We start from the raw sequence: 13,959 nt of genomic DNA on the forward strand, positions 1-13,959 counted from the left end.
ACAATGTGACTTCACTGGTTAAAATGTTTATTTAGCATGATTTGTGACATTGTGCGTGTACCAGGATCAAGACGTCTGCGTATCTCCAGATGACCAGTTCCTATAAACGATTCGGTTACATAGACCTGGCGTAGAAAGCCGTCTATTCTGAGAGATTATTGAATTGTATCTTGTGTTAGACCTTTGCACAATGTGTAAACCCCCGCCTCCTTTTGCTCTTCCTGTCCTTCTGCTTCCCATATGCCTCTTAGCTCCGCTTTTGTGCTCTCCATTTCAGCCCATTACGGTCATCAAACAAAATTTATAGCCCTGTGGTCCCTTTCCCCTGAAAGGCCTCTCTCACTATTCTCCATTCCCTAGGGCCCAGCATTTTGCTCTGTTTTGTTGTGTGTGTGCGTGCGTGCCTATGTATAAGTTCACATTTTGACAGCTGGCAAAGCTGATTTACAGTATGAACGATTACAGAATAAAGAGCAGTCGATTAAAGCTCTAAACTGTATAAACTGTTGTGGGGAGGTGTAAAACAGAGTTTGACACAGAGGGAGCCTATGTTGCTCCAGTCTAGAGTCTGTACTGAAGTAAAATTTCTTACAGTACAGTCTGCAAAGACAGCTGCTGTAAATATAAAGGCACTACTCAGTCTTGTCAAGATTGATGTTAAACCTAAGACGAAGATCCAACTAGAGATAGACGTGCTTTAACCTGAGTATCAGCTGGAGGATAGCAGAAGTCGCAGTAGGTAAAGCCGTGGAATTTGAGCAGAAATGTTCCTTTTTATAGTTTAGGTGAGGAGATCTTTATTGTCATTATTTACAACAGCAATGGTATCCCAACCATGCTGTAAGAAATGTGATGGCTGACCTACAGTAACGGTCAAAGAGCAGAGACTGGGGCACTTTGGAAAGGTTAAGTGCCGAAAAGAGAAGTTCTTAATAGTTTTGGGTTCAATTAGGATCTCAGTGTAACCCGCTGAAATGTTAATTAGAGACAGCGTATTTAACTATTTAGAAAATAAATGCCATTATCAGTTGTGGTGGTGTGCATTTTTATTTGCCAGATGGGTTAAAAGTAACTAACTAACTTGAAGGCAGATAAAATGAAATAATGCCAGATGTCAGTAAAGTGTTTTTTTTCTGTGGGTAGAGGCCTGTAGTAGGGGAAAATGTGGGTTTTTGTCATTTAGATTTAAAACCATCCCAACACCAACATTTCTTTATTACATAATAAATTTTTGTTCATTTAAAAAGTGTGTTGTTGTTTTTTTCAGACAGCTTTCAGAAAGAGCTTTTGATTTGACAATGATTATATGGTGTGTTTTGCTTTTGTCCACTTGTCATGACATTGGTTTCTCTCATCAACAGGGTCTCTACTGTCAGTGTGCTATTGTTCTCGTTTCTATTGTATTTAGTATTTAGTATTTAGTATTTATTTATTTATTGTCATTGTCAAGAACAATGAAATTGCGTTTGGGGCTTCCATACAACCCAAAAAAAAGAAGAAAATAATAAATAAATACCCCTTAAAACCCAAGTGTACATATTTAACCCAGTGTGACTCCAATGCAATAAGACAATCCTTAGCAATAATGTTCGTAGAAATTCAGACAAAGACCTGAGAAACATGACAAAATACAACAATGCAACCCATTCAATATTATTGTACTGTGAGATATGATATCAGATATGATAGTTATCTATGACTGATGGTAATGGTAGTAAGGACATTTCAAACTGCACCAGGCTGATTTTTATCTTAGTATTTTTAAAGCTCATCAAACATTCCACCACAATAATGCAGAACCAAACAATGAAAGATTCATACAAGTGCTGACATCAAACAGTGCTACAAACCAAAAAAACCCTGCTTTGATGTCTAAAAGAAGGAATGTGAGCCCCAATTCTTGTTTTCTTTCTTGACAGAATGCGTTCCTGCGTCGAGAAAGTTCACGAGGCGATGGGACGGTCCCTTCTAGACCCAATCGGAAAGGTTCAGTAGGTCGTGGGGGTGTCCTTTTGGTGGATGAGGACACTGACTTGTTGGATACGATCTTCCAAAATGGCAGACAAGTGAACCCACGGTTAAAACCTTCCAGAAATGGACCCAAGGGAAGCCAGAAAGGGAAACCTGAACTATCATCTAAAAACATGGAGGAAAACATTACCACAGAGAAGAAGAAAGATTCTAATGGGAGGACTTCATCGCTGTTTCCTGGAAAGCCTTCAGATGATATAATAGACCTGGACATTGGAGGTTCTCCTAAGAAACCCTCGCTAGGTTTTCCTGCACCTCCTAAGATTCCTTCAGATCCCAGATCCGCCACAGATTCTAGCAAAGAGACCACGACTATTTCACCTTTACCTGATGTTAAGGGGAGCTCCCGCACCACGCAGACTTCCATACAGTTTGATCGTAGACGTGAGCACAAAGGCAGACTACCAGAAAAAGGCCGCCCTGCAACTGTAGCCATTGTGTCTAGAGATGGAAACCTGGTTTTGGGCTCAGATGGCAAAATGTACCGGCTTCAGAGAGGCCCACCTGGCCGAATGGGTCCGCCTGGGCTGGAAGTAAGTGGCCTTTTGGTCTTCTCATTGCTCTTTAAAACCCGTTTTAATTCTATTGTATGATCTGTTGTAGTTTGCTCTCTCTCATGTCCATATCTCAGTGAGAATTTTTGGCAGAGTTTATTCAACTTGTTCATTTTGCTTATCAAAGCAAAGGCCTTCCTGTTTGTTTAAAAGTAAATTGGATGTATAATATCGGTCCATTGTTGGATGAGATGAAAAAAAAATCTTTGTGAATGAAAAGAGTATAACGACTGTTTGCTTTTACAGCTTACAAGCGCTGTTCTCCATCAGCTGCCATATGAATCTGATTAGGGGTGGTTACACTCTTCAAACATGCGCTGATCCACATGTCTTTGTTGCTGTGATGGGAGCGCTCGCGCTTAGGGAGTCTCAGCCGTTTGTCATAGCATTACCCAATATGACAGGATTACCCTTTGGCTTCCAATCTGATTGGTCGGGAGGAGTAAAGTCAGGTCATACTGTCTAGTTGGAACACTTACCTGGTTTAAGAAGTGGGTCTTAACTGTGACTGCAGGGTAGACAGAACCAAAAGCAGACATCACATCTGGTTACGTCTGGAGTCACGCTGCCATAAAATCCACAGAATAACTCAGCACGATTAATGTGATTAGACCCAGCCGAACATGAGGGAAAATGTCCTGTTGGCTTTTCTGTCCACATACGCGGCACAACAGGTTCTTCTTGATCATCTTGAATCCTATCTCAAAGTAGAAAAAAGCATGTTTCAGGAAAGTACCTGGCTGCAAAAATTAATTGATAAAGGTATTTACATGATTTATCAAAATGACTCAAAAGGCTGTCAAATCCAAAATCTAATCAACACCTATGTAAACCTCTGATGATAATTTTTCTTGACTCACATCAATTGCCTGATAACCACATACGGTAGCTCTCACTAATGTCAATCTAAAGATGAGTTAACTTATTATATTCAAACTTTTCAAAAGTGATTACACCGTCTTCCTTCCATCAATTTGCATTGCAAGCTTTATGTTGTCAAAAAGTCTGGACTCACATTTGAGGATTTTTAGGGATTTCAGTGTTGTAAAACTAATGCCCAAAATCTATGTGGTTGTTGATAATCCTGGACCCTAGGCAGTTTGTATAGTGAGTTTCATCTAGATTAATTAATGTGTCAAGGAGGCGTTAGGTAACAGAGCTACACAGCGAGCATTATAGTAAGATTCAGGACAGACTTAAACAAACTTTCTGTAAATTAGTGTTCAGACTTGGTCAGAATCCATAACATAGGCAGAGTAATCCTGAAAGATTCATCAAGATTTACCAAATTTTTGAATTTTTCCAGATCCTACAGGAAGCACCAAAGAAGCCACACACAGTTCCTATCAATTTACAACAGCGTTACTGAACAGTATAACCTGATACGCCTATCTTAAAGTGTTTTATTGTTGTAGGTGTAGGGAGGGAGCTCTTGTAAAATAAATACCTTTTGGTCCTCAATGTGCCACAAGCTGTGAGGTTTTACAAGGATCGAGTATTATCAGGTCAACTTTTTTGCTTCTACAAAGTAGTAGAAAAGTCTTAAATGTCAGGGATAAACTGTCACGTATCTGTGGCTTGTTAAAGTTGGTGATAAATACTGTTTTGTGTCGTGACAGCTGATTTATCCTCATTGCTTTTGTCTTTTTCATTTATTGAGAGTTAATGTTTCCACAGGGTTGTCCTGGTGAGCCGGGCCTCCCTGGGTTTAAAGGTGATAAGGTAACCGAAGCTTGTTTATAACCTAGTAAGTCATGATGATATGTTAGGTTAAAGCTGCTTCTGAAATAATATCTCAGATGGTATCTAATATTTAAACCTCAGTTTCAATCCAAGACATGTTTTACTTAATCGTCCACAGTGGACTTCTGCTAACTCCCATTATGCCAAAGTTCAGTACTCTTTTAAATAAAACAAGAACTAATATATTATTTACCACATAAATTGATTTATCTTTCACAAACAGGGTAAGACAGGCCCTGAAGGAAGACGAGGAAAAAAGGGGGAGAGGGGACCTCCTGGACCGCCAGGTTTACCAACCCTCTACCTGTGGAGGAACACTGCTGAGGAATGGGCTGCATTCCAGGTAAAATGTTCTGCTATATAATACTTAAGCTTAGCCTGCTCCACCGATATTGCAAAGTGCAGGGCCAGTGGCAGGGTACATCCTGAGCAGATTACCAGGACACCACAGGGCTAACACAGACATCTACAGACTCTTAGATTCACACTTATAGCAAGTTTAGAATCATAGGTTACTCTGACATGCATGCATTCAGACCATGGGTGCAAACCAGAGTACCTACTGGAAGAAAGTGCAAACTCCACACAGAAAGACCCCCAAGAGGAAACCTGTTGTTGGTTTATCAACTGCTTTCTTGGCCTTCCATTAAACATCAAGGCACCAAGTACAGAACACCTCAAAGAAGTTGTTTTTATATGTTCCTCTCTCCTTTGCCCTCATATAATTTATTGTGAGTCACCTAAAGGACACATAGGACTTGAAATGATCTTCGATGTTACTTAAACCCAGATTTCCAGACTATATGTGAAATCTTTAACCCTTCGGTTATCATGCATGCAAGTTGATGATCTGTCCTCATCTGTTTAATCTGTTTCCATTGGACGCAGCTGTGTGTTGTATAAGGCACGTACTTATACACACACGCATATAGTATGCCAGCATGATGGGGAGCTTCAAGTCAGTTATTGAAAAAAGATGACAGAAATAAAAGTCTGTTAGTGGTTTGTGAAGGCGATTTGTTACTGTGTGTGCTTTGAACTACTATATGTGGACAACCTGCTGTGGTCACTATTTGTTACTTAATGTGTGTTTCCATTTTTCTCGCAGCAAACCAGTTTCTACCAGTTGCTTGCTGCAGGTTGGCCTGTAAGTACGCTCTTCTAAAAGCTGTTCTGTGTTTCGTTTGTTTCTGTGAATCTGAGGCGGGTTTCTTCTCTGTGAGCTTGCAGAGTAGAGAAGGCCCCGCAGGACCACCTGGAGAAATGGGCAGGCCTGGCAGACAGGTTAGAGATGAGTTCTTTTTAGCAGTATATTAGTGCATGTTACAAACATGTTCCCATGTGATTTAGTGATTTTCTTTCACAGGGGCCACCTGGTGAACCTGGGGAGCGAGGAAGACCAGGGATGCCAGGAGAGATGGTAAGCAAACAACCCAGCATTTCCTGCTCCAGAAATTTCAGCAAGTTTGGTATCAATAAAAAAATCTGCTGTAAGGCCACAAATTTGATTTAGTATGCCAAAGTCAACGTGTAGAAAATAACTTGAGATAGATGGATGGATGGAATTCCAGCAGTAAATGTAATACCAAATGCAATGAGCTGACACATATTAATACATGAAGCCTGTCCTGAAACATCCTCTTTACATGTTTAATCTTATTATTTGGTTTTAGTCATGAATGTGATGAATATCTCTAATTTGTGTCCACTTTGCCATCATTAAATCACAAAAGTTACACACCCATTTTTAGTAAAAGCTGACACATTTGGTGTCGCTGTAAACATTGGGTGGTTCATCAAAGCGAACCAGCCAATGTTGGGTATTGAGCAAGTCCACTGTGGACGATTAAGTGCTAATTTGAATTAAGCGTCACATAGCAGAGTGAGTGCGGTTAAAGGGAGTGGGTGTTTGGAAACCCCGTGTGCATGAAACTCCCTATGATGTAACCATTCTCATATTTAGAGAAAAAACTTTTTTTAACTGCAAAATTAAGACATTGCATATTTTCTGTGAGTAAATTTGATTACGCTGAACCATAGTTAATCAAGTTTTCTATTGTGTTATGTCATAAGTTTCACATTATCTCAGTGGGACCTCGTTATTTGTCGCTTATTGCCTGGTTTTATTAAATCTAAAAAACTCTGACTTTGTTTGTGTGAATGGCTTTTTAAGGTAGAGGCAAATCTTACATCCATCTCAAAAACCGTCTCAAAATACATAAACATGAGTCCTGGAAGTGGGCTCTGACTGTATGGAAACTGAAAGCCAGGGCCATCTATTGTGTGAGGTCTCAGCTGGGTGATGAGAAACAGTGTGGTTTGGGATTGTTGGAAACACTCAGTCACCTTCGCTGGCTGAAATGTTTGGACCCATGTGGCAGAGAATATTGATCTACTGTTTGTGTTTGTTTGTGTCTGAGTGACTGTGTAGCCTACGCTGACAAAGCACCTTGCTGTTTGTGCAAAAATAATCATACATCAGCACTGTAAGCAATGCTGGGGTGTGTCAGCATCAATCATGGAAAATTCAAATGTGTTATTGACATTAGAAAAAATCACAAATAAAGGCTCTTTGTAAAATCCTATTAGAGCAAAAGAACACAGAGTAACTGATGAAATGTAAATGGATTAAAAGTCCCTGTTTTGCATAATAATCTTTTTCAAATAGTATTATTACTATATTAGTTCAGGTACTATTAACATAGTACCTAAACAATACTATATTAGTACTGTTCAAGAGGCTGGTCATGGTGTAATGATGTGGGGGATCCTTTGTTGACACACTTTGGGTCCATTTGTTCTGAATGAACTCTGAATGTAATAAAGGTCGAACTTATATAAAAGACTGTGTCTCTAAAATCACTGGCTATGAGGTGACTCAAGATAGAATCGCCTCCCAGTGTTTTAAACCTAAACAAAAGGAAAGCTGTACTAAACTAAACAGGGAGTCGGTAATGCTCATGAAGTCAAGTTTTCAAGTCAAAAGTTGGACATGGGATTTAAAGTTATCTGGTTCAGGCGTCCCAGTATAGCTCACTGGTTGAGCATGTGGCCTCATGCATTTCTCCTCCCACACTCTCTCCCCTCCTGAATGTTGGCGTTTTTTTTTTCAATCCAGTGAATGTGTAACAAAAATTAACTGTAATACAAAATAAAAATAGTCACATGCCTAAGTGTCTTGCATAAACCAGCAATATAAAATACCTCTCTCTTCATGAGAGAGCAGCATGTCCATCAGTCTAACCCTGTAAAGCTGAATAAAAATGTAGGTTTTGTCTTTGGAGCCATTCACACATTGTATGTTTTTGTAAGTATGACCATGTTGAATCTGTAGGCTGAGATTCTGGATGTTTATCCATTATTACGCTGACTTGACTAGTGTGGCACACTATTGCAGTGGTTAGCATTGCCTCACAGCCAAAGTTTGCTGTGCAGAGTTTGCATGTTCTCCCTGTGGCTGTGTGGGTGTCCTGCTGTTACTCAGGTTTCCACCCACAATCAAAACATGTATGTTAAGTTAATTGGCGATTCCAAAGTAGCCATAGATGCAGATGTGAGAGAGTGTGGTTGTGTGTTGTGTGTCCTCTGTGTTAGCTCTGTGATGAACTGGCAACCTGTCAAAGTTGCCTTTTGCTGTATTTCAGCTGACATATAGACTCAGCACGACTCCTTAGCTTAACCACCCCATGTGATTGTTGTACATTAATTGGTTAATTACTTTTTTGAGTAAGAGGGGGGAAAACACAGATAACTGAGATCCCTGGATAAGGTTAAATGATTACTTTTTCTTAAGATGATTCATAACCAGCATATACAGGAATGCAGTTTCCTGGTTTATATTTGAGTGGAAACTCCAAAAGAAAGGCCTCCATTCGCAAACCCGTCTGGTGGGCTGGATTGAACGTATTTGTTTCTTTTTGACGATACCAGCTTAGGTCATTTGTAAATTTGTGGCTTTTTGTTGTAAACTGAATATATTTGAGGTTTTGGACCATTAAACAGACAGCGAACAGCACACAGACAGCAGTTGTAAACATCAGCCTGGGCTCTGGGAAATGTAGTTGTGGTCATTTTACAGTATTTTATGATCTTTTGTAGAATAAATCAGTTAATTAAGGTTACTTAACAGCTCTTTGACCCTCTGCAGGCAAAGTTTATATAGTGCATTTGTAAGTAGCACAGAAACTTTCAGTGAACTAAGACCTTCTTGCTCATAACAGCTAAATTGGCTCTGGTGGAAACGCATAATAGCAGGTCACAGTATAAAACAATAATTAATTCAACTCTCGTAAAACCCAGTTGTCATTTAAATCATTACAAAACCTACCTGGTAAAAGAATTCTTCATCCCAGATGCAGTGTTATTCAGTGCCAGCACAGGTGGTTTAGCCATTCACTGTGAATCGTTTCCCACCTGAGTTCTTGCACAGCACAATCTTCTAGACAGTGTGTTGCCATATAGGCGATACCTTGTCTTTGTGATGAATTGCTGCTCTTAGTTGGAGAGCCAGTGTCTTCACAGTCCACACTGATAATTTATAATATCTTTCCCACTGTGAATCTCTGCGCTCCATGGATTTTACTCGCTGCAGTTCCAGTTTATTTGATTACGTATTTGTATCTTTTACATTGTCAGGTTTGATAGTTGTCTTGAAGTAACAAGACAACCATATCAGAAGTAAAATATCAAAACTGTCCACCAGCAAGCTGCTGTATGAGCATTAAGTGTCTGATTTATGCTGTCTGACAGGGGGATCGTGGTCCTCGTGGCCCTCCAGGACGATCTGGGACTGCAGGGCGAGATGGGGACAATGGGGAAGATGGTCAGCCGGGGTCACCTGGTGTTCCTGGATCACAGGTGGGCATATTCTATTTATGTTAACTGTTAAACAACACGCAGAGTATGGGTGAGTGTGACACAGATGGTAAACTAGTGTATGTTGAGTGTTTTCTGTTGAAACCTTCAGGGCCCGTGGGGATACAGGGGGGAGCGAGGACCTAAAGGGGAAAAAGGTGATGAGGTGAGTAATAAAACAGCACAGACATTTTTGATGGAGCACAATCTGTGTGTTGTTTAAACATTTGATTTACTGCTGTGAAATGATGTGTATGTATTGGCAGGAACATGTTTAGACTCTGTGCAGTCTTACTGTCACCTTTTAGCTTTAGTTAAGATTTGCTGTCGCTGTAGTTCAGATAATTGAAGCTTATTATGTTTCCGTGTCAGTGGCAGTGATGGCTTCTTTTTTAGAAATGTTTTCACAGGTCAGTGTTTTTAAGTGTTAACAGAAGAAGCTCAAATTCTCAATTCTTATACTTTTAATCCACATTTAATGAGTTTTTTTAAGCACCTTCTGCTCAAAGGGGAAAACATTTATTTTGAAACATGTCAACTATGTGAAATTAATTGATGTTCATGCATATAGAAAAAAATATTGAAATGATGGATGTGTTCTTTGCTAATGTCTCCAGGGTCTTACTGGCCCCAGAGGTCCAAGAGGTGAAATTGGTGAACCTGGCAAGAAGGTACTCTTTGATTAATTGTATTTATTTTTTGATTAATCTTAAATATATAATTAGAATTACTTTTTGTAAAGATTGCACACTGGGTTTATGGATTGCTCTGGATCAACAGTGCTGTCAATAGTGGTCAGAGGAGGGGTAGACAATAATCCAGTGGCAGGATGTTGGGTTTTCCTGTGCTAGATACCACCTAGAGGTCTTGCAGAGTCCATGTTTTTTGTTTAGTTGAAGCCATTTTGTTTGGACCAAGTATATTAGACAGTGGTCATAATGCTTTGTGGGTTATGTGGATATAAAGATATCTGTTTTCAAATTTCTCTCCTTGTGTAGGGTGGAACTGGTTTACCTGGTCCACAAGGCCCTGTTGGACCCCGCGTGAGTGTCTTTTATGGTTTGCTTTATATGTGCAAAAAACTAGAAATTTCAGTTGTTGTTTTTTTTACATGATATTTATAACTCCTTTAAAGAAAAAAGGGTGGATCATGAGCCAGGAGCAGTTTTCCCTTTATCTCTTTTACAAAGCAGCTCATACTCTGTAGTCAACTGGACAAGATGCCAGCGCATACATTCAAAATTAAAAATGTAAAAGTATGACAGTTCTTATCCAATAGATTTCTTATTACACCCAACTAGTGAAAAATAAAATGATCAAAAAACTTTGTTAAAATTGGACATGCGCTCTGTAATCTTAATCTCTAATTCAGGCCCCCTTTGAACTTTCAGTTTCAAACAATGAGGCATTCACTTTACTCGCTTTACTCGTTGGTCTATCAGTGATTTTACTTTGATTCTGCCTGGCGAGAAAATGGAGTCTCTGACTAAGCTTTAGTATCATTAATCCTCTCTTTGTATACACTCTTCCCCATGTACTTTAATGGTATACTGCTATTAAGCTGACATCTTTAATCTTTTCTGCAGGGGCCTCAGGGAATCCGAGGTGGCGCTGGGCCAGAGGGACCCCCTGGGCCTGATGTGAGTGAGCCGCTGTCTGACTCTAGTTCTTAGAGCCTTAAAAGCAAATAGTCCTGTTTTTAGTTTGTGCATTGCACTGTCATAAATGAAGATACCAATACCTGCATTATTTTTTTTGTCTTTTTTTGGGTTATCCTATTTTTGCGACTTATTGCTGCTATTTATTGTGGTGATCTGTTCATTGAAAGGATTAAACTACAAGTGCCAAACTACAAGTGCACAGTAGTTATGCCAAGCAAAACAGATGGAATTTGTACTAAAACAGATTTTCTTTTGTTTATGTTTTTCTATAATTAAAGGTTTCATATTACTTAAAGCCAAATTAGGGGCAAGTGTTGATGCCTGTTTTTTTCTCTATTCTTAAATGTATTAAAAGGTTTTATTCTTTGTCTGTTATTCATGCTGTTTTGTGCTTATTACCAGGGGGAGAGTGGACTGGATGGCCTCCCAGGTCTGCCAGGGCCACCGGTAAGCAGGCGGATATTCAGTGATTAATTATTAGTCTGTCTGTGCAAATTCCAGATGTACCTGCAATCATGTATGTGTGTGTCTCTGTGTGTCACAGGGTGCACCAGGTGCCACAGGACGAGTTGGCGCACAAGGAGTTAATGGCTCAAGGGTACAGCCACACCTCAAGTCTTTATTTTGGCTCAGTTGGACTGCAACTTAAAGATGATTTCCTCATGAGGCTGAAACTAATAACCACTTTGAAAAATATATATTTCTCTCTGTCTGCATGAATTTAGAAACACATATATACAATACTCAATTTGTAATGAAATTACAAAAAACATTCCCTAAACTGGATTTTTTAAGGATTTAATCACTTCTCAAATTTACAGTACAAGCAATTTTCAATAAATGTTTTATTTAAAAGAAGTTAAGTTAATATTTTGCAAAGATAACAAAGTTAGGTATCATTTGTGTCACACTGGGGAAAACAGTGGTTGGAGAATGCAGCATGAAAAAAACAAATATTGTGACCATGCAGAATGAACCTTGTTGCTCTGAAGACAAGAACCAGGTCTGCAGCCACTTACAGTGAGTTGCCATCTTCCAAATACCTTTGATTCATGGTGATAAAAAGCAATAATATGCAGTCAGTCTGCTGTCAGTATGTGATCACAGTTGCTTGAAGACAGGTTACCTCAAACCAGGCGACCTGTACAATTGCCGTGTGATCAACAGTGGTCATCTAGAGGTTGAGGGTGTTGCACAGTTTGTTGGGAACAAATTGGTTGCTGCAGCTGCTGTCGATCACCGAATGTCCTATTTTTATTCTAGTGTGACTGAGCTATTAGAGAAATCTCCCCCTACACAGTATACTGGAAATTAATACCAGTTGTCTTGTGCTTGCCCCCCCCCCCCACTCCCAAAAGGAAAAAGAAAAAATTCTCCAGCAATCTCTCTTTGCAGAAATCATGACCTAGTTCTCAAAAATATCTCCATAGTTTGTTGTGAGCAGTTTCATGTAGGGACATTTTCCTTTCCACTGAACCACACCCAGCAACTGTTTCCTCTGTGTAAAAGAACATCATGGCTAGAGCCTCATGTTTGTGTCAGCATGACAGGCTGTAAACACTGATGGTACTCCCCTCACTTGATGATGCAGTGTTTTGGATTATTGGACGTAAACTGCAGAAAGAGAACTGACATTTCTGCTGATTTTCACCCATTTTTTTAGGTTATTTTGCTAGGGCTGGGTGCTTGAAGGAGTTAGTTATAAAGGGATGTCACTTTGAGTACCACATGGCAACTGCTGTATACATAATGGATGTTTTCAACAGAAGGGAGACATCTCTACAGCCAACCCCAAAAATGTGGGTTGTGACACTAAAACAGTTTAGATGGAGATAATTAGAGCACAGTATCCAAATATGTAACAATAATTTGGAGTGAAATGTTCCTCTGTAATAAAGGAAATGTAAATGTACTGGTCTGATGCTTTATGTGTGACGTCAGTCTAAGCCCAGACTTAGTTAACAGGTTGCATCCCGCCTGTGTGTGAACTCTTTATTTATTTCAGGGGGACATTGGACCTGCTGGCAGTGATGGCCTTAAAGGCCCACAGGTATAAGCTTTGCTTGGTTATGTATATGCTGCAGATGATCAGCTGTTTGGAAATGTTTAGACACTGTGTTTGACAGAAAATGTTTCACCTGCCTTTGCTTTTGTGTAGGGGCCTCCAGGTCTCGAGGGACAGATTGGACCTCCGGGACTCCGAGGACCGCAAGTGAGTAGAGTTCAAGGCAAGACTGTTGATGGAAGCTTTTAAGTTCAGTTGAGTTGCTGCTCCTTTCACTCAGCTGTCAGTGAAATGAAGTACAAGAGGTTAATGCCAGTCTGTCCATTTTAACAGGGGCATCTAGGATTGACGGGTTCTCCTGGCCCCAAAGGAGATCCTGTAAGTTTGTTCACTTTTTCTGGTTTGGTATTTTCATTTAATAGTTTAGCTGAAAAAAAAAAGTTAAGTAGCAGCGTATTAAAGGGGTATTTCATTGTTTTAGTTGATTGTCTTTCCTTTATTCTTAACCCTTAGTAATGCCATAAGGGTTGATAAAACAGGGTCAATGTTTTTTCATATGTGTCTCTTCTTAGTGTAATTGTGTGAGAGAGAAACATGGGAGGAAGAGATGAAAGAATGGAGAGGCCAAAGCTGAAAACTATTTGGTTTCATGACATCATTATTAGCTTTAATTCATATATAGCCAGTAGCTCTTTTTTTTATAACATATTAGGCTGTTTAAAGGGATAATGCATTAATTTTATCTCACAATGACAATGCAGTTGATTATATTACTCCTAGATGTCTATATAATGTCTATGCACAACACAAGAAAGTGTGGCGGTGAACCTCGTGTGCACATCCCAGTTCTGCACAGGATACATTTTTGTTTTCTTTGATCTTAGTTCTTCTACAAGGTGTGATTAAAACATTCTGCTCCATAACCAGACCAGCTCCATAAAGATCAAAAACCTATCTGATTTTAATTTGTCCAATTTCACGTTCATGGTCATCTTCTCATGCACATCTGGACGTTCATTTAGCACAGCTCTCATTTTTAGATCTCTCAGCAGAGCTCCAGCAAGGCCCCGTAAGGGGCTAAACCTCCTCCAGGGTGTATGATGTAGCAGAT

At 39.6% G+C, this 13,959-nt stretch overlaps 1 protein-coding gene across 2 annotated transcripts in view; it reads left to right on the forward strand.

The window, feature by feature from the left end:
* The window catches only part of LOC146665753 (uncharacterized), a 118,477-nt gene that overhangs the window by 58,020 nt on the left and 46,498 nt on the right, over positions 1-13,959 (forward strand). For both annotated transcript variants that reach the window (XM_085413495.1, XM_085413496.1), the window contains 16 exons: positions 1,920-2,564; positions 4,263-4,307; positions 4,552-4,671; positions 5,437-5,475; positions 5,559-5,612; positions 5,695-5,748; positions 9,078-9,185; positions 9,295-9,348; positions 9,800-9,853; positions 10,181-10,225; positions 10,769-10,822; positions 11,246-11,290; positions 11,388-11,441; positions 12,849-12,893; positions 13,002-13,055; positions 13,182-13,226. In XM_085413495.1, coding sequence (XP_085269621.1) covers positions 1,920-2,564; positions 4,263-4,307; positions 4,552-4,671; positions 5,437-5,475; positions 5,559-5,612; positions 5,695-5,748; positions 9,078-9,185; positions 9,295-9,348; positions 9,800-9,853; positions 10,181-10,225; positions 10,769-10,822; positions 11,246-11,290; positions 11,388-11,441; positions 12,849-12,893; positions 13,002-13,055; positions 13,182-13,226 — 1,515 coding nt within the window. The remainder of the gene's footprint in view (positions 1-1,919; positions 2,565-4,262; positions 4,308-4,551; positions 4,672-5,436; positions 5,476-5,558; positions 5,613-5,694; positions 5,749-9,077; positions 9,186-9,294; positions 9,349-9,799; positions 9,854-10,180; positions 10,226-10,768; positions 10,823-11,245; positions 11,291-11,387; positions 11,442-12,848; positions 12,894-13,001; positions 13,056-13,181; positions 13,227-13,959) is intronic.

The sequence above is a fragment of the Rhamphochromis longiceps genome, linkage group LG7 (genome assembly GCF_057381845.1).
Source record: "Rhamphochromis longiceps isolate RC_006_pf linkage group LG7, R_longiceps_female_GT1.1, whole genome shotgun sequence".
Taxonomy (NCBI): Eukaryota; Metazoa; Chordata; class Actinopteri; order Cichliformes; family Cichlidae; genus Rhamphochromis; species Rhamphochromis longiceps.